At 43.7% G+C, this 24,289-nt stretch overlaps 4 protein-coding genes across 4 annotated transcripts; all 4 read left to right on the top strand.

Annotated features, from left to right (window-relative positions):
• The first annotated feature begins 1,830 nt into the window (after window positions 1-1,830).
• LOC117369951 (zinc finger protein 467-like) lies at window positions 1,831-5,295 on the top strand. Its single transcript, XM_055221211.1, has 2 exons — window positions 1,831-2,102; window positions 2,674-5,295. Exons 1-2 carry the CDS (start codon window positions 1,904-1,906, stop codon window positions 3,399-3,401), a joined length of 927 nt encoding a protein of 308 aa, XP_055077186.1. The 5' UTR covers window positions 1,831-1,903; the 3' UTR covers window positions 3,402-5,295.
• A 275-nt stretch (window positions 5,296-5,570) lies between these two features.
• Window positions 5,571-10,319, top strand: LOC129456181 (zinc finger and SCAN domain-containing protein 10-like). Its single transcript, XM_055221213.1, has 2 exons — window positions 5,571-5,850; window positions 8,098-10,319. The coding sequence occupies exons 1-2, from the start codon at window positions 5,655-5,657 to the stop codon at window positions 8,697-8,699; spliced, it is 798 nt and encodes a 265-aa protein (XP_055077188.1). The 5' UTR covers window positions 5,571-5,654; the 3' UTR covers window positions 8,700-10,319.
• LOC117369950 (zinc finger protein 583-like) lies at window positions 10,277-11,391 on the top strand. Its single transcript, XM_055221575.1, has 2 exons — window positions 10,277-10,307; window positions 10,429-11,391. Exons 1-2 carry the CDS (start codon window positions 10,277-10,279, stop codon window positions 11,280-11,282), a joined length of 885 nt encoding a protein of 294 aa, XP_055077550.1. The 3' UTR covers window positions 11,283-11,391.
• Window positions 11,392-15,622: 4,231 nt separating this feature from the next.
• On the top strand, window positions 15,623-22,948 carry LOC117369949 (gastrula zinc finger protein XlCGF57.1-like). Its single transcript, XM_055221200.1, has 2 exons — window positions 15,623-15,870; window positions 20,752-22,948. The coding sequence occupies exons 1-2, from the start codon at window positions 15,672-15,674 to the stop codon at window positions 21,960-21,962; spliced, it is 1,410 nt and encodes a 469-aa protein (XP_055077175.1). The 5' UTR covers window positions 15,623-15,671; the 3' UTR covers window positions 21,963-22,948.
• Window positions 22,949-24,289: the final 1,341 nt, after the last annotated feature.

Below are 24,289 nucleotides of genomic sequence, written 5' to 3'. Positions count from 1 at the left end.
ACAAACAGTGGAGGACACAAGAGGGAAGCCATTCAGCTGTTCAGTTTGTGAGAAAACATTTACACAAAAGGCCACGTTAAGAATACACATGTCGACTCACTTTGACTCACAAAAGCATGTTGTAACTGAACGCCTGAAAGAGCACGTGGGAGAGAAGCCGTTTCACTGTGGACTCTGTGGAAAAACATTCAAACACTTGGACAGATACAAGTCGCACCGAGCGCACAGGCACACAGGCGTGAAACCATTCAGCTGTTCAGAATGCGGTGCTCGGTTTTGTCAAAGGCGAAACGCGGTTGGTCACATGAGCGTTCACACCGGCCTTTTTCCATTTAAATGTCCTGAATGTGATGCACAGTTTGTCCAGAAGAAGGCGCTGATGAGTCACTCAAAGAAGAGCCACAAAAGTCTGGAAACGTGATCAAACGTTCTGTCTGCAGACGAGGGATGTCAGAAGGATCGTAAACCTCTAATCTCTAATTGATACGAAAACTAGTATCGAAATGACAAATTTTGAGCTTTTCTGTTTTAGTTTGATTTTGAGCTTTATCAGAACGAACATAAGACCTCAGTGATATTTATTACTAAAAAAGGAGCATGTTCTACATGGTCCATCTGTCGTGTGTTGAAAAGGTAAATGGACTGACTGATTATTGTGACAGGCTGATGTTTTTAACCTGGATCCATGAGTCTGTTGTTTCTTTCAGATTTCACATAATTCACAGGAACATTCCAGTGTTTTTTTTAATGAACTCAACTCTTTGTCTGAATGTGGTGAGTGTGGGAGGGGCTGATGGCTCAGAGTGGCAGCCTCACTTCTGCCAGTCTGCCCCGGGGCAGCTGTATCTACAATAGTACCACTGAGGAGGAGCATAGACTGTATGAAGGATTATATGTACATGTGTGTACATGTGTGTGTATGTACATGTGTGTGTATGTACCTGTGTGTATGTACATGTGTGTGTATGTACATGTGTGTGTACATGTGTGTGTACATGTGTGTGTATGTACATGTGTGTGTACATGTGTGTGTACATGTGTGTGTATGTACCTGTGTGTATGTACATGTGTGTGTATGTACATGTGTGTGTACATGTGTGTGTACATGTGTGTGTATGTACATGTGTGTGTACATGTGTGTGTACATGTGTGTATATGTACATGTGTGTGTATGTACATGTGTGTGTATGTACATGTGTGTATATGTACATGTGTGTGTATGTACATGTGTGTATATGTACATGTGTGTGTATGTACATGTGTGTATATGTACATGTGTATGTACATGTGTGTGTACATGTGTGTGTATGTACATGTGGGTGTACATGTGTGTGTATGTACATGTGTGTGTATGTACATGTGTGTGTATGTACATGTGTGTGTATGTACATGTGTGTGTATGTACATGTGTGTGTACATGTGTGTATATGTACATGTGTGTGTACATGTGTGTATATGTACATGTGTATATGTGTGTATGTTGTATATTTACACTCTGGAGTACTGCAGTGTGCTCTGGACGAGGACTTTATAAATCTAAAGTATAATAATAATAATAATAATAATAATAATAATAATAATAATTAATAATAATAATAGTAATTATTATTATTATTATTATTATTATTATTATTAAGGATTTAAAATAATTGTTGTATATTTTGAATGTGATTAATCGAATCAAACTGAACGAAATAAATATTGTAATTTGTTTGATTCTTGAGTTTTATTTAAATGCTCCTCAGTCTGATCCAGCAGGGGGCGGTACAGTCACATTTGGAGAAATACCAACAGGAAGGGCCAATATTTATTTTCCCTCCGTTTGGTTAGCTCCTTAGAGCTAAAAGAGCTACAAGAGCCACAGGAGCCAAGAGGCTGAAACAGCTGAAGCTAAAGAGGAAACATGTCTGAGAAAACACGCGCCCTGAGAGCGCAAGTGAACGAGCGGCTGACTGCGGCTGCGGACGAGATCTTTGCGCTGTTTGAAAGAACAATAGCGGAGTATGAGGAGGAACTGAGCCGCTCCAAAGAGGAGAACCAGAGGAAACAGCGGCTCCTGGACTCGGCTCTCAGCCCACAGCTCCGGCTCCACAGGACACAGGGTGAGGCCGTTTGGGGCAGTTTATTTTACGCATTTACGCGCATTTGCGTTTTGTTGTGTGAACCTGGGGCCATCAGCAGGTGGCGCTCTTAACGATTTACTGTGCAAAGCTCGAGTCTCATGTTACACCTCAGACAGAGGCCTGTGTCAAACACCAGAGAAAGAAACATGTGAAATAACAACTTACACTTAAGTTACTCTGACACACAGACACACACACAGACCAGACACACACACAGACCAGACACACACACAGACCGGACACACACAGACCGGACACACACAGACACACACAGACACACACAGAGACCAGACACACACACAGAACAGACACACACAGACCAGACACACACAGACACACACACACAGACCGGACACACACAGACCAGTTTGTGGTTCTTTTCCAGCTCTGGCCTGTGCACGTTGTTGTTGTGTCCTTGGGCAAGACTCTGATGAATCATGTAGGGAATTTTTAAGCAGTTTTAAGGTTCTAGAGAAGCGTAAATATAACTGCTTTTATGTTTATTGTTGCTGTTCTGCTCAGTTTGTCGTGTCGTCTCGTTCTCTTGCAGATGCTCAGGTGCAGACGTATTTGGAAATGGGAAACTTTTCACCTCAAATGAAATATTATTCTGAGATCTTGAGCGAAGACTTTAACTGTCCTGTAAAAAACGAATCCGAAGAGCAAAGTGAGGAGGAGGTGGACGAGTGGGCGGCTCAGGCCAACAGCTCCGCTCAACCACAACCTGACGGAAACCACTACGGCCAGGTGCAGACAGAGGGCGCCACTGGGCTGTTCCCGCCATTTAAATTCGGAGACTTTTCAGCGAACAAGAGCCCGACCGCAACCTCCAGCGACTTCTGCGCCGTAGAAGAAGAAGTGATAAAACACCAGTGTCATTTTTGTGAAAAGAAATTCCGAGACAAACATAATCTGAAGAGGCACATCGCGGTGCACACAGGAGAGAAACCTTTCAGCTGTCCAGTCTGCGGACGCTGTTTCTCCCAGAAGGAGACTCTACGACAGCACATGAGCCTCCACAGCCGCTCAAAGACCGAACCGAGAGTCAAACGCGGCGGCTCTCCTCGTACGGCTCCCGCGCCTCAGGACCCTGCAGCTAGTCAGAACGCACCTTTCAGCTGTCCAGTCTGCGCGCGCTGCTTCACACGGCCCTTCTCTCTGCAGTCGCACATGGTCACGCACACGGGAGAAAAGCCCTTCCTGTGTTTACAGTGCAACATGAGGTTTAACCGGAAATCCAACTTAAAACGACACGCGAAAACCCACGCTCCGAAATGAGCGTGTGCGACTGTTCTCACGTGACTCTGGAAATGTTTTAACACGTTTTTTTAAGCAGAAATAACATGAACTTTGAAACTGACACTCTGTGAGACTCTGTCAAAGACTGAGACTCTGTGTTTTCATGTGACTGTGTATGATTGTGTGCGACTGTTCTTGTGTGACTGTGTATGACTGTTCTCATGTGACTGTGTGGGACTGTTCTCGTGTGACTGTGTGACTGTTCTAGTGTGACTGTTCTCGTGTGACTGTTCTCGTGTGACTGTGTGACTGTTCTCGTGTGACTGTGTGACTGTTCTCGTGTGACTGTGTGACTGTTCTCGTGTGACTGTGTGACTGTTCTCGTGTGACTGTGTGACTGTTCTCGTATGACTGTTCTCGTGTGACTGTTCTCATGTGACTGTTCTCGTGTGACTGTTCTCATGTGACTGTTCTCGTGTGACTGTTCTTGTATGACTGTTCTTGTGTGACTGTGTGTGACTGTTCTCATGTGACTGTTCTCGTGTGACTGTTCTCATGTGACTGTTCTCGTGTGACTGTTCTTGTATGACTGTTCTTGTGTGACTGTGCGACTGTTCTCGTGTGACTGTGTGTGGCTGTTCTCGTGTGACTGTTCTCGTGTGACTGTTCTCGTGTGACTGTTCTTGTGTGACTGTGCGACTGTTCTCGTGTGACTGTGTGTGGCTGTTCTCGTGTGACTGTTCTCGTGTGACTGTTCTCGTGTGACTGTTCTTGTATGACTGTTCTCGTGTGACTGTTCTCGTGTGACTGTTCTCGTGTGACTGTTCTTGTGTGACTGTGCGACTGTTCTCGTGTGACTGTGTGTGGCTGTTCTCGTGTGACTGTTCTCGTGTGAATGTTTCTGAGTGAGGTCGTTTAGGATCATATCAGAGTTTCCAGTGTTTTATATTAACTGTGGATTATTGTTTGTTCGAGGTCAGATTTAGTAAAAATACTTAGTCGGGTTTTGTTTTGTCGTCACATTTGAATAATCCTCATGTTTTTGGTTTTTGTTTATGTGAAACCGCGAGGCTGAAGCTGCTGGAGAATCTGACCCGGGTCAGGACTCTGATGGGAGACGGTGGGACACCAGGAGCACTTCACTGTCTGTGTGAATGTGCTGAGTGGTGGTGGGAGGGGCCGATGGGGCAGATTGGCAGCCTCACTTCTCTCGGTCTGCCCCAGGGCAGCTGTGACTACAGCAGTGTGTTACCACCACAGAGTGTGGAGTGAATGCAGCGTGAAGTGCTCTGGGTCTGAGGACAGACGCTGTATAAACCTGATGCATTATTATAATGATGTAATCATATGTATTTCCATAAAGGTTAGAGGTTAAAGGTCAGAGTGGACAGATGATGCTGGGGTCAGGGGATCGGGGATATGTCCACATATCGGTTTTGAAAAATTTCCACAAAATATTTAACCGACATTTTTACATGTTTTTTTTTCTAATAACTAAAGCAGCTGAAGTGTTACACGTCACCGTGGAAACAGTGAATTTAATTTGCTGTGACGTCACAGTCTGATGTGTCGTTTTTACACAAAGGTCATTTAAAATATTCTGTTGTTAAATTGTTCCAATACATTTAAAATGGACATTGGTAAAAGAGGTTATTGCCACAAGAGCAAATCTCAGTATTAAAGCTCCACATTGGAGCCGCCTGGTTTGGTTTGGGGTAATTACACTGAGGCAGGTACATTGTGTCAGGACAGTGTAAAATAAACTTCTGTAATGACAAAAGTCTGAAATATGTTTATCACATGTTTGTTTCCATGGACTGTGGCGCAGCAGGTCGAGCACTCGCCTCATAACGAGCAGTTCCAGGTTTGATTCCTGGCCCGTGTGTTGCCTTTGTGTGAGCAGTTTGCCAAGACTCTTCTGTAGATCCTCAACAGCTGTAGGCGTTTCTAAAAAAAAGTCAAATGAAATAAAATGATATAAAAATGTTCTTGGGCTCAGTTAATGGAGTTTGATTTTTATTTTTTGTTGTTTTTATTACGAAAACAAACATTGAGTTATTAAGATCTTTTAATACGGTATTTTACAGAGGACTGGAAACAGCCAATAGAAATGACCCTCCTCGCTCTTGATTGGCTGTCTGTCCTTTGTGGGCGTGATTGACAGCTGCGCGGGCCAATGACGCGGCTCTGTGCGCGTGAGGACGGAGGCGGGCACGTGCGGCTCCTCCATTGAATCCTCGGTTAGCTCCGCGGGCTAAAGGCTAAAGCTAACGCCACCGAACCGAACCGAACATGTCCAAAAAGAGCGAGTATCTGCGCGCGCTGGTGACAGAGCGGCTGACTGCGGCTGCGGACGAGATCTTTGCGCTGTTTGAAAGAACAATAGCGGAGTATGAGGAGGAACTGAGCCGCTCCAAAGAGGAGAACCAGAGGAAACAGCGGCTCCTGGACTCGGCTCAGGGCGCGAGAGCCGAGCCGCAGACGCCAGGTGGGTCCAAAGGGAGAGAGGGAGAGAGAGGGTCCAGAGGGGTCCAGAGGGGTCCAGAGGGGTCCAGAGGGGTCCAGAGGGTCCAGAGGGTCCAGAGGGTCCAGAGGGGGGCTCCCGGGGCAGGGACTCTGTGCTGTGGGCTCCACGTTAGACACATCCCGGGGTGTTGTTGTTCTGTTGGGCCGCGGGTAAAGGCCCGGTCTGCACGGAACCGGGACATGGCCCCGGGTTTGGGCCCAGATCAAACCCCCTCAAAGAGCCACGTTTACACCCACACGAGCCAAGTGTGCAAATGAGCCAGATTTACAAATGAGCCAGATTTACATTGTTTGCTGCCAAATATCGTTTTCAACCAGCAGTTTTTAATCAAATGTAGCATATTTTGACACTATTGCACGTTTAGTCTAATGTAAACATGCTAATGGGTTTATTTTATATATGTTTGTAGGGAGTAGTGTTTGTAGGGAGCAGTGTACTCACACTACAAACATTTCAAACTCTATTTTGACACTAAGGATCAGGCTCGATCCTCAAGACTGATCTGATAAAACAACACACTGTGATTTTCCACAGTAAATGTTTGTACTTTGTTTTATTTTGTAAAGTGTCTTAGATCCGAGTAATCCCTCAGTGTCCAGGAGGTTCATAGTGGTCCATGGTCCTGGTTTAGTCCTAGTTTAGTCCTGGTTTAGTCCCGGTTCAGTCCCGGTGTAGCCCTTGTCTAGTCCTTGTCTAGTCCTTGTCTAGTCCTTGTCTAGTCCTGGTCTAGTCCTGGTTTAGTCCCGGTCTAGTCCCGGTTTAGTCCTGGTCTAGTCCTGGTCTAGTCCTGGTCCAGTCCTGGTCTAGTCCCGGTTTAGTCCAGTAGGCTCACTGTGGTCCACAGAGACACATTATTATAAAAACAACAAAAGACAAAGTTTAAATCTGTACCTGGACAAATCGTTGGACTGAAGACGTTTCTCTGCTCGTCCTCGTCCAAACCGTTTGACCAGGAGCAGAACTGAAGCGTTTACGGATCAGATCTGGACGACTGAGGGACAGAGACATCGTTTTAAAGATACTCAGGAAAGGCTCATTTTTGTCACTGTGACTGTTCAAATGAGCATCTAGTTTCAATAGTAGTTTTAGTATCGATTAGTGCCTGATTTTCGATACTTTTGACTCGTGGGCAGAGCAGAATATTTAAAAAAGTGTAACTTGAGTAAAAGTACTGCTAAAAACTTTAATAATATTACTGAAGTACAGAGCAGTGGTTGAAGAAATGGCTCATCTCAGAGTAAATAAAGTAAGAGTAATGCCTCAAGGCCACGTTACAGGTCAGATCTGTGGAGAGGCGTGTCCACTCGCAGTAAGAACGCATGTTTTTTGAGAAATTTTGCGCAATTAAAATCCCTGTAAGTAAAGATCCATACTGTGGAACATTCCGGGTAGAACGATAACATCTCCATGGAAACGTCACCACATAGTGCCACTTTTTAAAGTTAAGGTGATTAGAAAAACAAAACATTAAACAAGTGAAAAACACAAAAATGATCCAAATTAAATCATATCTGAAGGAGCCAGAAACACAAATGTTCAAATCATTTAATTTTGTCTTAAAGCTCAAGTCAGGACTTTTACTCGAGTAAACTCTGCCCCACCCTGAGGACATGTGCGTTTGTCCTGCAGTTATGACCCAGTATTATCCAGTTTGAAGTGTTTTGTAAAGTAAAGGTGAGAGCCTCATGTGTGTGTGTGTGTTCACATCCACACAGCGAGGATCAGGCTGAAGCTGCGGCACATTAGCGATAGCGACTTCCTGTAGCGACTCTACTTCCTGTAGAGACTCTATCTCCAGCCTTCTGTGCATTAAAAACATTTATCTGAACCACCGCGCCACATTTCACAGATAAAAAGTTTTGACTCATATCTAAACCAGAAATGCCCTGCTCTGACCTTTGGAACACTTCAGCGTGTCAGAGACGTTTTTCTGTAGACAGGAAACAGCTTGTGGTGTGCGGTCTCTTCGCTGCAGTCCTCCCGCTCAGAGGATCAGAAGATTCAAAATCTCATCTGATTCTCCTCGTGTCTGTGTTTTTTTTGTTGCTTAAAAATCCTGTAGTGTGGCGGCTTTAGAGCAGTTACACTGTGTGACATATTACTCAAGTAGAAGTAAAAGTATAGGGTCTGAAAAATACTCTGAGAAGTACATTTATTTAAAAATTCCCCACTGTGGGACAAATAAAGGTTTCTTGTCTTATGTTGCAGATGCCCCGACTCCTCACACATGTTTGGATCAGGGGAGCTCAGGTTTGTCGGACTCGTCTGGAGCTGTCAGGCTGGAGCCGGAGTTGGGTTTGTTCGGTGTCAAAAGTGAATGTGGAGAATCTGAAGGGACCGAAACCAGCGAGGACTGGACCCTCGTGGCCGGTCCCTCCGCTCCGCCCCGGGACTCCAAGGACGACGACCAGAACATGGAGCCCGAGGGACAGACCGCAGCCCCAGATTCACACGAGTGCTGCATCTGCGACGAGACATTTGTGGACCCTCAGAGCTTAAAGAGACACATGGACCTGCACATGGAGGAGGTGGAACTGTTGAGCAGGGCCAAAGGGGAGGAGGACACATTTAAACGGCGCGCGCCTCAGTCGCGCCCACAGACTCACAGGACGCTGGCATCTTTCCCGGGCTCACCTTTCAGCTGTCCCTTCTGTAAACGAGACTTTGCGAGGAAATCGGATCTTCAGTATCACATCCTGATCCACACGGGAGAGAAGCCCTTTTCCTGTTCCCAGTGCAACCGGAGATTTAACCGAAAGTCAAATCTGTATCGTCACTACAGAAACCACGCCAAGAAGAAAATCCTCTGAGTTTGAGAAGGGACTGGACCAAATTTGGGTCTGATTTTTGTTACATCATCTTCACTGTTTGTTTTGTGAAATATAAAAAACTCATTAAACGGCAGAAGATATAAAAATAACAGGGCTGTACTCGAGTAACGACATGCGCTGCCGGTCGACTAAAAAGGGGGCGTGGCAAAAGCTCTCAAAACTATAACATATCTGTGTGTGTGTCCCAAACTGCACTGACCAGGCCACACCTGCAGGGGGAGTGCATGCAAAAGCTACTATTTATGCAGAAAAAAGTACTAGGAAGCAACGTGTTTGTATAAGGACGGATTAAATCATGAGTTTAATCTGACTTTTTACAGATAAACACCAAAAATCCCAGATCTTCAGCTCCGTCACTCTCTCCTCTTTCTGCTGTCGTCCCACAGAAATAAACAACACGATTAATCGACTAAGACTCCAACGACTCGATAAGTAAACACCTTCAGCCTCTGGTTAAAGCTCCACTATGGGACGTTTCTGGTTTTCTGTTTGTCTCCGTTTTTACTTTCCATGCAGTATTCCACAGTATGGCTTTATCTGTCTCTGTGGCGATAAGCAGTTGACGACACCAAGCCAAGTTACAGGTCATGTCCGCGGAGAGGTGAGCTGCACATAGGACGGTTGTATATTTTTCGAGCTCGTCTGAAGAAAACCAGTGTTTGTTTAAATCGTAGCGTTGTGGTTTGAGGAAAGACTGAAGTTCTTCTAGATGTTTAATTTGTGAACGCGGGGGCGACTGTCGGCCGTAAGTCGCGCCACAACAAGAGCCAAACGACAGCAGACTCAACTCACTCTAAACACGCTCCAAAACAGACCAGAAACTGACCGATTAAACATTCACATCCTCGTCGCCATAGCAACCACGTGTCACACAAAAGCGGTTACGTTAGCGACGCAACAAACAGAAGAACAACAAAAGAAAAGTCGACCCCAAGAACAAAATATCAGATCATTATAATATGCAACGCACTCGAGACAGAGCGACGCGTCAGACCGATATCTGCTCTTTTTAGAACATCTGTTATCGGCTTTAAATCTCCGTCATGGACCGATATGTTGTTCCAGTTGTCCACCTGGCGAAAGGAGAGGCCCTTAGCTTAAGTCGAACACTTTAACGTGAAGATAAACCTGCGTTAATGTGCCCACACCGCTCTCTGATCAAAACTGACCCAAAATATCGGCTCTAGTTTCAGTATTGGTCATGAAAAACAAACAAACACATACCGTTCGATAGCTATGACATACATATATTAAATGCCATACTGTGGAACATTATGAAAAGCAGTATCATCTCCATGGAGACAAGCTCTACCAGAAAAGCTTCATAACAAAGACTTTATTTTTAGCCACCTGTATGTATGTACTTGTATTTTGAAGCTTTGTGCAGAAAAGATTTAACACTACACTGGTGTGGGCTAGTTACTCGTTTTGAATATTAGTTTCATCTTTTTGTTTTCATGTTTTTTCAATGCCATAAACTGTTATAAAAGTTGTGTTCTAGCGTTTTATTATCAGATGGAAACTAGACAGTAGATGGTTTTAATATGAACTGTAACATGAACCTTCAGTACCACGTGAATAAACCAGGTATTTCTCTCACTGTGGACGTTGTTGTTTTGTAATTTAAAAAAAAACAAAAAAGCGACTTGTTCAGTTTATGATTTTATCCTAAAATAATATGGCTGGTGTATGTCCTCTACTCTTACAGGTGTCCAGCCCCAGACACAAAGCTCATGTCTGGACCAGGAACGTCAGGACTCTCCTCAAACGCAAAACCAACAACACGAGGCCGCTTGGACCGGAAACGACGCGCGCCGAGATTCTCCTCAGCTCAGGAAAAGCGAAATGGACGAACTGTCTGAGAGCGAGGGTGATGATGATGATGATGAAGAAAATGACTTTGAACCATGCAGCAGTTCAGCTCCGCACATGGAGGTGGGGGCGGAGCCGGAGGGAGAGCTCTACAGCCAATCGTACGCAGAGGATTTGGACAAAAATATGTACACCCAGTTTAACTTCGCTGACAACGTGGCGTCAGTAGAGGGCGGTAACACGACGCCAAACGACTCAAACGAAGATAAAAAACATAAACTGAAAAAACATGAATGTTATTTTTGTGAGAAGAAGTTTAAGGATCGGCACAGTTTGAAACGACACACGGTGGTTCACACGGGAGAGAAGCCGTTCCAGTGCCCGGTTTGTGCCAAAAGTTACTCGTACAAAGAGACTCTGATGTCCCATATGGCGCTACACGGCTGGAGCAAAAAGCCCGGCGAGGAGGCGAGCAGCTCCAAACCCACGCTCTACACCTGCCCCATCTGCACCAAGTGTGTGACCACGTCCTTCGCCCTCCGCTCACACATCCTCATCCACACCGGGGAGAAACCTTACAGCTGTCCAGTCTGCAGCAAAACCTTCAGTCAGAAAGTGTATGTCCGGAAACACATGAGGACGCACACGGGGGAGAAACCTTTCAGCTGTACAGAGTGTGATATGAAGTTCAGCAGGAAGTCCAATTTGAATCGACATCTCAAAGTCCACGCAGCACAAAAGGCTGAATAAGAAAAGAACAGTTTATATCCCACAGATGTTTAGCTTTGAAAATGTGTCTTTGATTTCTTAGTTTTGAATGAACACGGGCACTGGTGGAACGTAACAAGTAAAAGTAGTAAAGTACTGTTCTTAAGTAAAGTTTACATACATGTACTTTAGCACATTTTACAGTGTATCCTTTTACTTTTACTTCACTAAATTTTAGAGCTGTATTTGTGCTTTCTACTCCACTACATTATTTCAACAGAACTGAAAAGTAATATTGTCTGAGACGTGCTGAGTGTTTATTTTTAACACGTTCGTTATCAAAATCACCACATTTGAAGCTTTATAAGACTCAAAATCTGTGTGAAATACTTTTACTTTTTAAGTAAATTTTCAAACCGGTACTTTAATACTTTTACTCTAGTATCTGTACTTTTACTTAAGTAACAGAATTGTGTATTTCTTCCACCACTGAACACAGTTTGCCTCTTCAGGGCTGGAGCGTGTCCGTCTCATTGATGCCGCGGGGGTTTGGTGTTGTGTCGACGTCTTTGTGCCTGATGTTAAACCGTGTGAGATGCTAATCACTAGCTTTAGCGCTGACTCAAATGTTCTCTGATCCTGTAGAGACATAGTTGTGTTTACCAGCGCTGACGCAGCAGTTTATCGGTGCTTTTGACTTTCTAAAGTTGTTTTGGTTGATATACCTCAGAGTGCTGCAGTGCTGCCACAAACATGGCGGATTTCCATGGTAACGGCGTATTTTAATGTTCCGTGTGGTGTTCGTATAGAGGGATATCTGTTTGGCCTCACACTCTGTCGCACCTCGAATCAGAGCCAAACGTGACCTTCCAATCAGATTTGTTTATTTCAGTGAAACGAAGCAGCTCATTGGTCAGTCGTCATTTACAAACAAAGTCACATTTCTTGATCCACTTTGATTCTACAGAAATCCGTCAGATTTTTCAGCCCTATGATATTTTACTCTTTTTTCCTCATAAGCAGCTGTATTTGTTCATATTCAGACCACACCTGTTCCTGATTGGCTAATCCACCTGTCAGTCACGCTCATCTGAACTCGGGGAGTTTCTCTTACTCTCAGTGGAGCGATAAACGATAATATTGAAACGACTTCATGGCAGTGACACAAAGAGAATCCCAGTGAACCCAGTTTTAATAAAACGACTTCATAAAAGGCCTGAGCTTAACTAGTTAAGAGCAAAAGAAGTTATTTATTCTACAGGTCAAGTCTCAAATTATGACACAAAAATAACAAAAATCTCTTCACTATTGCAAAGAAATTGTTCACACTTTTAAATACTGAGCCCCAAAAATACAGTTTATACAGTGACATCATGACGGACGAGACTGGACCAAAGGAAGTCCAGAGAGCAACTGTGTCCTCGGCCCGCCCTCGGCCCATCCATGGCCCGTCCTAATATATGGAGATTATTTTTACAAAAGTGAAAAAGTTTATTTGTAAAGGTGATTACAACTTTAGTTTGTGGCAGGGGTGAGGCCAGGGGGGCGGGGCTTGAGGGGGCGGGGCTTGAGGGGATACTAGCCTCCCCTAGAAGCGCCAATGCCCCCCCAAGTTTTGGCCCCACTTTAATAACACGTCCAAACTCAAATAAAAACGTTCAAATGGAAACTTCATAGTTCAAAATGAGACGATAAAAGCAGAATTCCATCACAGGGGATCACTACATTTGAGGCACTTTGTGGCGTAATAAATGAAGCGGTTAATGTTTCATCAGTGTCTGTTCCATCTACGGCTCGTCACGGCTCGAATATTTACTCAGTTTCTTGTACCTGGTGAAACGAGTGTCTCTGTCGTCATTTTGTTCGTTCACTGGAGGAAAAAGTTTGCTCTAAATTAACATGTGTTCACCTTTAGCTCCTCCCACAAACCTGCCTGGCTCCGCCCCTGGTGTGTGGTTGTTTCAGACGATGGCTCTGCTCAGAACATGACACACACAGGTGTGTGATGTAACAAGGAGTAATAATAATGATAATATCGGTATCGATTGTAAATTCCACGTCGTCCGGTTCATATTTGAAATGTGTTTTTTTTGTTATGTTCTGTTTGTTATTGAGACTTGATTTATCTGAGGATGTTGTGTCTTTAAACTTTAGTGTTTGTTTTGTGTCTGATGTAAATTTGCATGTTCAGCTTTGAGTCGACAATAAAAATGTGTGAACTATTTTAAGTTTTGTAGCTCGTTTCTGTCGATGATTAGAACATGTTTACTTTTATTTATTTAATGTTTTTTTCATAAATGTTTCCGTTTGACGTGTTGTTCCAGAGTTTGTCCCGGGGCTCGTTCACGTCCACAGCCTGAAACACAAACATCTGACTCTGGACACAAAGCTCCACGTGTTAAAATGAGCAGATTGTGACGTGATGGAGTCGGCTGCAGGTTCCACCGTGTCCAGACTTGACTGAAAAAAAGCCGTTATCCAAAGGTCAGGGGTCGTACGGAGTCTGTGGACGCCACATCGTAGAAGTAAAGGTCACAAAGTTCAAACTGGAGCCATTTTGAATCGAGTCTTTTTCACGACTGTCCCAGATGTTTGTGATCTCCACGGTGACGGGGCATCTGAGGCTTTTATCAAACATCTTTGTGTCGTTTATTCGACTCTAAACGTCCAACAACAGTTTCCTCAGTTTGTCCCCAGCAACAGGACAAGTGGGAAAAGGACGTCCACTAAAGAGACCGGGGACAATACGTCTCAAGTTTGTCATGTTCTTCATATGTTTTTTTTATTTAGGTTTGAGTCTGAGGTGACTCCATGATTTTTAAATTCATAACAATCGTCTCCTTTTTAATAAAAATGTCAGAGGATGAATTGTTTGTGTTGGTTTTGGAAAATAATTTAGTTTTTGTTTTGCGAATGTTTAGACAAAGAAGAGTTTTTATCTGTGGAGTTTTTTATCTGCAGGTGTCTTGTTTTTTTGAGTATTTAACAGAGGCTGAATTAAAGGGCCCTAACACTGACCCCTGGGGGACGCCCATTTAGCGTTTCAGTTATATCGACCGGGTGGATGTGTCTCCACCTCCAAAGAGTCATTTATATAAAGTTTTATTTGTGTTACACTTCATCACAGGTGCGTCGTACTCGAGTAACTTTAAATACTCAAGTACATTCTTTGCCAAACTTTTCCTCCTTCTTGAGTAAAATAATAACAGTATTCTTACTCGAGTAAATGTTTTGGTCACATGTCGTTAATGTTTGTTTCTTGCTCTGCTCCTTAAATATGATTCAGTTTGTCTCATTTTTGTGTCTGTTTGAAAATACCACATTTTATTTATTATTACAAAAGTGTGAAGCTTTTACTTAAATAAAGTTTGTGTGTTTGACTGATATTAATGTGGGGACGCCGTGGGACGCTGTGGGGACGCCGTGGGACGCTGTGGGGACGCCGTGGGACGCTGTGGGGACGCCGTGGGACACTGTGGGGACGCCGTGGGGACGCAGTAAACTTCTGTACATGATCATGTTTGGTCCTTCAGTCACATTAACTGCAAATTATTTTTACTTAAGTAGTTTCCCTAAATACTTGAGTACTTCTGGGCCACTACTTTGTACTTCTATTTGAGTAATATTATTTTGAAGTAACTTTTTTACCTGAGTACAACTTATGTCTACTCGCCCTGAAAACACGACAAAATACTCTGAATACTCTGAATACTCTAAATACTCTCAATACTCTAAATACTCTCAATACTCTAAATACTCTGAATCCTTTGTGTTTACTCTGTGTTTGTATTTAAATGTTTTGTGTTGTGTTCATGTGTAAATGTTGTGTTTTGTGTGTAAATGTGTAAATGTTGTGTTTTGTGTGTTTATGTTGTGTTTTGTGTGTTTATGTTGTGTTTTGTGTGTTTATGTTGTGTTTTGTGTGTTTATGTTGTGTTTTGTGTGTTTATGTTGTGTTTTGTGTGTTTATGTTGTGTTTTGTGTGTTTATGTTGTGTTTTGTGTAAATGTTGTGTTTTGTGTGTTTATGTTGTGTTTTGTGTGTTTATGTTGTGTTTTGTGTGTTTATGTTGTGTTTTGTGTGTTTATGTTGTGTTTTGTGTGTTTATGTTGTGTTTTGTGTGTTTATGTTGTGTTTTGTGTGTTTATGTTGTGTTTTGTGTGTTTATGTTGTGTTTTGTGTGTTTATGTTGTGTTTTGTGTGTTTATGTTGTGTTTTGTGTGTTTATGTTGTGTTTTGTGTGTTTATGTTGTGTTTTGTGTGTTTATGTTGTGTTTTGTGTGTTTATGTTGTGTGTTCAGTCTCTGTGGGCGGTGTTTGTGGGCGGGGCCATCCCAGTGGGCGGTGTTTGTGGGCGTGGTTTACGCCCCGTGTCCGCGGTTAGCTCCCGTTAGCTCCGCGCTAAAGCTAAAGCTAAGTGCCGTGTGTAAAATGTGTGAAAAGAGGCGCAGACTGAGAGCGCAGGTGACAGAGCGGCTGACTGCGGCTGCGGACGAGATCTTTGCGCTGTTTGAAAGAACAATAGCGGAGTATGAGGAGGAACTGAGCCGCTCCAAAGAGGAGAACCAGAGGAAACAGCGGCTCCTGGACTCGGCTCTCAGTCCACAGCTCCGGCTCCACGGGACACAGGGTCAGACTTTTTACGCGTTTGAGTTTTTGTTGATCAGATTTGAGTTTCGTGTCTAAAGTGTTTGTTTGTGGACGTCACGACCGCGACAAAGACGCGAAATATACAAGAAAATACGAAAAATACACGCGCAAAATACAGGCCCTAAACTGTACACAGAGTCTATAGAGTCTATAGAATCTATAGAGTCTATAGAGTCTATAGAGTCTACACTATAGAGTCTACACTATAGAGTCTACACTATAGAGTCTATAGAGTCTATAGTGTAGACTCTATAGTGTAGACTCTATAGACTCTATAGTGTAGACTCTATAGACTCTATAGTGTAGACTCTATAGTGTAGACTCTATAGACTCTATAGTGTAGACTCTATAGACTCTATAGTGTAGACTCTATAGACTCTATAGTGTAGACTCTATAGACTCTATAGTGTAGACTCTATAGACTCTATAGACTCTATAATGTAGACTCTATAGTGTAGACTCTATAGTGTAGACTCTATAGTGTAGACTCTATAGTGTAGACTCTATAGAGATGTGTTTCTTAATTGGAGGCACTGAACCCCACCAGTTTCATTTGCACATTCACCAAACCCTTGTTTATTGAAATATATATATATATATTTTTTTTTCCAAATTCAACACATGTGTGTTTTACTGGTGCACAAAATGAACCGTGCATTAACATCACTGTGTTCAAAGAATAAAACCAATAAAATGCATGAACTCAACAAATTACACACACATTTTAACAAAGACATGACCTTTTTTATACTGAACACTGAAATTATTTAAGTTTTGAACCTTATGTATTTCAATAATGTACTTATTATATTTATGCTCTTTATTATTTTTAACATTTTAACACACACCCATCACCTCATTTCCATCACCCTACAGGGTCGTGACCTTTAACACACAAAGACTCATTTGGACCCAGTTTTCACGGAAAATAAAACACGGAGCCACAAATACTTTTTGACTCTAAAATGAAGATAACACTGTGTATAATTATAATAATAATGTAACGGAATAATGTAGTTTTATTTTCATGTATAAGCCTTCGACATGTGGCAGATAAATATGGAAAAAATAAGTTAAGTGCATAAAAAATACAACTCACCACTCGCTGCATCAGAGGGAGAACTGCACTAGTGTCTTTGGGATGAGGTGGAGCCATCGAGGAGACGAGAGACAAAGACACCCACACCCAAAACTCTAAAGTCTTATCTTTTAATCCTGGTGCTTATTCTCCATGTGCCAAAGCAGATTTGAAGGTTTCATCGCTTCATTTGTTTTTCCCTCATGTTCCACAGAGCCGACTCTGTGAGACTCACCTGTGGAGACAGATTTAAGTTGGACTCCTGGTGTTGTCTCTTAAATTTAACTTCCTTTTTCTTGGAGGTCGTAGTCTCCTCTTCTGGCTCCTCAGTTGGCTGTTTCTCCTTTGTTAAAAATCTCTCCACAGACTTTTGTTTTGTTTCATTGGCTCTACTTTTGTGCGTCGTGTCTGATGTGTTTTACGTGAAACGTCATCGCAGAGACAAGAGCAGATCCAGCACAGATAGAATAAACTTGTCACAACATCAAATAGATTTATGTGGCCATTTCCTCTCAGTATTTTCATTATTCACCTACAGACGAGTTTATTAGTGCGTCAGGAGGGACGGGCGACAGTTACATCAGAGAAGATCCTCCTGCTCCTGACCCTGTGCACAGCGTCTGAAAACCAGGGCTGTGTCTTTACACACGACTGTGTGTGTGTCTGTGTGTGTCTGTGTGTGTGTCGGTGTGTGTCTGTGTGTGTGTCGGTGTGTGTCTGTGTGTGTGTTTGTTTTTAACATTGTTCCTGGAGTGTGACATTTATTTTGATCAACGAAAAATAAGAAAATATATTGTAAATATGTTGTATTTTAATATTTCCCGATCACAATAATCTTCCAATTTAAACTACAATAAAAAAAAATAACACAAATAAAATACACTTCAATTAAATACTTGAAATTTATTTTCCCAAGCCACGCAGAGCCGCAGTATAAGGACGAAAGAGCCACATACGGCTCCGGAGCCGCGGGGGCCGACCCCTGAAATAATGAATATTTACTGCAGCGTGACGTCTGAGACTGAGACCAGGTCAGAAACACAGGGCTTCACTTTGGCCACTCATGTCATTGTCACAACAAAGTCTGTTCATTTTCTTCATTTTTATGTCGTTTTATGTTTTTATGCCGTTCAAACGGCTCATTTAAGTCGGGCGGTTCTTCAATGGACACATCAGAGGTTGAAATGGGACAATGTCTGGAGACGCTCGCAGTCCACGAATCATATGAGTGTGTGTGTGTGTCTTGACCTGCGCCGAACCCGAGACTGACTCACCGAACCCACGTCAAGAACCACTAGTGCGGAGTGTGCGGAGTGAACTTAGATCAGTGTGTTACATTTTATAAAATGCTTTATTCACCCAAAACAACAGATTAACACGTTTCACTTTAGTTTCTGTCGCTCTGAGTCGCTCCTCTCTTTGCTCTCTGTGCTAAGCCCCTCCCCCTTCAGAGCACTATCACAACACAGTTTTGTGTCATGTTTTTGTATATTTATGGAGAATTGTCGTGTGGAGCGTGGGTGATGTCGGCTTGTGGGCGGAGCCTCGTACAGACTCGTACAGCTAACTGTAAGGAGGATTTGAACAGGGCCCAGGAGAGATCACTAGATTATTCAAACATCCGTAGATGAGCATTAGGACACGGGAGAAAGATTTTTAAAAAGTACATTTAACCAAGTAGCCAATGTTTTGTGACAGAATCAGACTGAGATCGTGGGGTTAAGGTTCATAACCTTAAAATAACGTCTTTAATTTGTTTTAGACGTCCAGATACAGACGGAGAACCACGAGGAGCAGTCGGACGTTAAAGAGGAGGAGACGAGCCCTGAGGTCAGATCTGTTATTGTGAAAAGTGAAGACCTCCACTCTGACGAGGAGGAGGAGCCTGTTCACATGGAGACAGAGGGACAGAGAGGAGCCAATCACCAAACTCCGACGCTCGACCAAAACACAGTCACCCAAACCTCGAACGGCATCAGCACGATCGACTCATCGCACGGAAACGACAGAATGAACAAACGCTCCATCAACAGAAAGAAAAGAAAGCAGCGTTTTCACAGACTCTCAGACCCAGACAGAGCTGAAGAGAAGAGAGGAAAGAGGAAAGAGAGGGAAGAAGAGAGGGAAGAGGAGAGGGAAGAAGAGAGGGAAGAGGAGAGGGAAGAGGAGAGGGAAGAGGAGAGGGAAGAGGAGAGGGAAGAGGAGAGGAAAGAGGAGAGGGAAGAGGCGAGGGAAGAGGCGAGGGAAGAGGCGAGGGAAGAGGAGAGGGAAGAGGAGAGGGAAGAGGCGAGGGAAGAGGCGAGGGAAGAGGCGAGGGAAGAGGAGAGGGAAGGAGCAGAACCAGGCGAGAGTGAACAAGGAGGAGCCTCAGAAACCACCATGAGCTCACCCCGAGACGCACGAGAGGCCCTCAGACGTGACTCTGCTGCAGCGGCTCAAAGTAAATGCTCTAAACGCAGGTGGAGGTGTCTGGAGGGGGGAGGGGCCTGTCCGAGCATCACTCATAAAAGAGGCGTAAACGCCCAGTTTGGATGTGCTCATTGTCAGAAAACATTTCAACGTTTGGACCATTTAGAACGACACACTTTAACTCACACTGGAGAGAGGTCCTTCAGCTGTTCAGTTTGTCTGAAGTCCTTCAGACTGAAGCAGCACCTCATGTCTCATGTGTCGATCCACACAGACGAGAAGCTCTACAGCTGTTCAGTCTGTCCCAAAAAGTTTAAACGTAAAGATAATCTGGGGCGGCACATAAAGAATCACTCTGGAGACAGACCTTTCGGGTGCTCAGAGTGTGACGTCAGGTTCAGTCTGAAGAAAAACCTGCGGCGTCACATGATCGTACACAGCAGGAACGTGACTTTCAGCTGTTCAGTTTGTAACATGACGTTTTCGTCGCCGTTTTATTTCCAAAAGCACAAAAAGACCCATAAAAAAAAGAAAGTCCCACAGTGAACTGCAGCTGGTACTGAACAGTACATTTGTCAAATTAACTTTTTCATAACTGTGTCCCTGTGCTGTCCTGCATCGTCCTGAGACTTGAGTGCTCAGAAAATGTCTGTTTTCACCTACCCCCTATCCCCGCCCACTGCTGTGTACTTTAGTTCTGTAGTTTTGAACAGGAAAACACTGGACCTGTTCAGCAGTTTAAAATAAAAATGGTTGTTTACATTGAACAAAATGTAAAATAATGATTTACAGATGTGTTTGTTTAAAACTAAAGACAAACACGTGAGAAAATGTCACATTTAAAAACATTTCCACCTGAACAAAGTTTATGACGAGTTTGAGATGTGACTCTTAAACGGCTCAATGCTCCGACATTTGTTTAACACAAATAAACGTCATTTTACGACTAAATTGTCTTTGTTTTGTAAGTGCGGCGCGGTGTCTGGGTGTGCGGGCTCAAGTGGGTTAAGGCGGGTTAAAGTGGGTTAAGGCGGGTTAAGGCGGGCTCAAGCGGGTAAAGGCGGGTTTAACACGTCAAGATTGTTTAATGCACAAACATTAAATGTTTAATGTTTGTGCATTAAACACTTGGAGAAAGTTCAGTTTTTGGTGAAGATTCAGGTTTATTTCTGTATTTGTACAGCTCATGTGGCGTCTCTGTGTCCAGACTGAGACAGGACAGGTGCAGCTCTAGAGTCACTGAGACAGGACAGGTGCAGCTCTAGAGACACTGAGACAGGACAGGTGCAGCTCTAGAGTCACAGAGGGAGTCCTGAAAAATGAAACATGTGAAAGGTGCAAAGAAGAAAGTCAGTGTTTGTCGTTCTGTTACAGGCGTCCAGATAAAGACGGAGAGGACGGGAGCCGGCCCCAGTCTGGACCTGTCTGACCCCAGGAACCTGCTCCAACATTCCCCAAAGCAGGAAGAACTGGAAGAACCCGAGGACTGGACCCACGACTGGGAGCCTGAGGCAGCGGGGTCGACACAGCTCAACAACTCGGACGAAGAAACGGACAAACACAACCAGGTCCACAGCCAAGTCCACAGCCTGTCCTCAGACATGTCCAGAGTCACGAAGCTCCGCACAAAATGTGACGGCGAAGGTAAAATCAAACACGAATGCCCCATTTGTCAAAAAAAACTCGGGAGGAAACAGGAGCTGAAGCGACACATGCTGCTCCACACGGGAGAGAAACCTTTCAGCTGTCCAGTCTGTGAAAAGAGGTTCATCCAGAAAAGTAACCTCAAATCTCACATTGTCACTCACCTGGACTCTGTGGACACTATTATTCGACACCAAAAAGCGAGTGAGGTGAACCGGGAGGAGATGGATGCGGAGGAGAGGGGGAGAGCAGAGGAGCAGCAGAGGAGGGAACGAGAGGAGGAGGCGTGGAGAGGAGCAGAGGAAGAGGAGTGGAGAGGAGCAGAGGACAAACTCATGGGACACCCCTCTGACTCTGATAACGAGGAGGAGTGGACCCGGATGGTGGAGGGACCTTGCAGCAGTTCAGCTCCGCGGGTGGAGGAGGGAGACGGCGCTGCGCTGGAGCGGCTCAGCTTCTTACTGAACCAGGCGTTAAACGAAAGTAAAGAGCGAGGACAGACCACGGTGTACCAGTGTCCCATCTGTGACAAGGTGTTTGGGCGAATGGAAAATCTGAGGAGGCACGTTTTGGTCCATACGGGGGAGAAGGCTTTCAGCTGTTCAGTCTGCAGTAAACAGTTCACCCTAAAACAGCACCTGAAGCTTCACATGGTGCTTCACACGAGAGACAAGCAGTTCACCTGTTCGGTCTGCTCCAAAACTTTTATCCGTAAAGATAATCTGCGCTCGCACATGAGGATTCACTCTGCAGACAGACCTTTCGGCTGTTCAGAATGTGGCGCTCGATTCTTCTCCGACCAGGACCTGGAGCGGCACAGGACCATTCACACTGCAGAGAGACCTTTCGTGTGTTCAGTTTGTAACGCCAGCTTCTTAACGCGGCGCCATCTCACCAGACACGAGAAAATTCACAAAAAAGAGCAGCAAAAATCGGATTAAGGCGTTTGTTTTCACGTCTGAAGAACTTAAGTGTCTGGAGTGAACCTGAAGGAGTCGGTTTGAACGAGGACGTGAACTTTTGTGTTATTTAAAGCTCCTGTATGACACAAAACTGACAGCTAACACGTGTTCTAACGCTGTTACCTCAGTGTTTCAGTCACACGTGTTTGAGTCGCACTTTATTATTCGTCTGTCACATCTACAAAGCTCAAAACATGACGTTCCACCTTGTGATGTCATCAAGTGGTAGTTTTCACGTTAACAGCTCATTTTATCTTTAGTTCAGTCGAGATAAGTGGCAACTGAAGATTCGCTGAAATGATCCAAATGATTCTATAAATGAAGGTGTGTGGAGTTTAAAAACACAGTGGAGCACTTCCTGTATCACCACATGATGACATCACAAGGTGGAACAGAGCGTTTTCTTCAGTTTGAGAGAAGAGCTCAACCTAAATCTGCAGGTTTGTGTGTTAAAAATGTGAGAATGAAACAAAAAACACAACTCCAGGTCTGTGTGTGACGAGGAAACATTACAGAATTAATTTAATTTGCCACTACGACCACCTCTTATTATTTTTTTGTGTTGATCTTGAGACTTTGTGAAGGCAGCAGAGATTGTTTAAAGGACTTATCGATAATGAATGAACTTACTTCTTTAAAGCTGCTGTGGTTGTTAAATTAAACCTAAACTTAAAGTGCGTCTGGCAGGTTTCATGTTTGTCTGATTCTGATTTGTTTTGATGGATAAATATCAGAGTTTTACATCAGGTCAGGGGCAGATTGTGGGATAAACTCTGGACAGAAAAGTACAAAAGTGCAGGAAGTCGCTCCTTCGTTGTCGTGACACTCGTGCTCCAGATCCGTTCACCTCGAGGAAGCTTCATTAAACTGGAACGTCAACACAGAAAACTCCAAACACAGAAAGTTTAGGCCCAAGAAAGTCATTTTTTAACCCTTTGTTTCACTGAATAAAGGCGTCTTTTGTTAAAATGAATCTGATCATCTGTGTCATTTCGACGTTTTGTCTCAGACCTGGACTCACCGGGTCGAGACAATCACTGTGTTTATTTGAGCTGCAAAAGATTAAATTATGAACTAAAACCCACGTCGCTTTGGGCTGTTTGTTTATTTGTTGCATCTCATGTTTTTAGAATATTTTAAATTTGTAGAAAACGTTTGGAGACATAATTCAGTTTCACGGTTTGGTTTAAATATCGTTTATCGTCACATCTGCTGCTCGTGTCCAACCAGGAAGTCACGAGATAAACTTCACCAGAAAAACGGACAAACCAAAGCCACATTTGAAGTCCCCACTTTAAAGGAGCGCTGTGCGAGGCCCCGCCCACACCCGAACCAGCCGACCTTCTGCGGAGCCAGTCAGGGCCCAGGTGCATCGTGGGAATCCAAATGATGTAGTTTGTGTTTCTGGAGGTGACGGCCTCCTGGTCCAAAGTAGGAGGAGTCGAGGAGTCGAGGAGTCGCAGGTGATGTATCCTCCAGCAGAAAAGTTCCACTGTGCCACTTTATTTGTAAAAATCACTGGACTCTGATGGTCTCTGTCCTCGTGAGCGCCGCCTCCTGGTCAAAGAGTGACACTAATGAAACTATTAGTTATTAGTAAAATGTGTTTATTACAGAGACATTTTAAGATTTAATTTTTATATTAAAACTTGAGCAGATAAATGTGATTAAATGTAATAACAGGCCCCGCCCCTTTTCACCGCACAAGCTCCGCCTCCAGGTTTGACACGCCTCCATTTTCAATTCAAGAGGTTGATTTAACAAAAAGTTAGAAAATCAAACAGTGAAACAGATCAACCAACTCCACGATACTACAATACTATGATACTACGATACTAACATTCTAAACCCAATTTTGATACTAAAGTCTCGATTCCGATTCCCTTGTTCAGTACAAGCAGATTCAGGAAAGGTTCATTTCTGTCAATGGGACTTTTAGTATCAATATTTGTTTAAATAAGTCTAGTTTCGATACTAGCTTCAGTATTGATTAGTGTCTGATGTTCGATACTTTTGGCTCCCCCCAAACGTCTTAAATCTAAAGTCTCTGCGGCTCAGGACTCGTCACAGATCAGATCAGAATCGGATAAGTCGACCGTGTCTGTATCTGAGTATAAAGTGTTTTATTGTCAGATAATCAGGAAGACTGCGGTTAGCATACTAGCTGGTGTTAGCTCTGGCCCTGAGAGTTATGAAAAGAGCTTATAAACTCATCACTGTGAATAATTAGGATGTTCTGATGCATAAGGTCAGTGAGGAGAAACTTTGTTCCACTGCAAACTGTTTAAAATGAACTAGTTCAGTTT

The sequence above is a fragment of the Periophthalmus magnuspinnatus genome, chromosome 4 (genome assembly GCF_009829125.3).
Source record: "Periophthalmus magnuspinnatus isolate fPerMag1 chromosome 4, fPerMag1.2.pri, whole genome shotgun sequence".
Classification (NCBI taxonomy): domain Eukaryota; kingdom Metazoa; phylum Chordata; class Actinopteri; order Gobiiformes; family Gobiidae; genus Periophthalmus; species Periophthalmus magnuspinnatus.
Note: the sequence above shows the minus strand (reverse complement) of the source record. Positions and strands in the feature narration are given on the sequence as shown.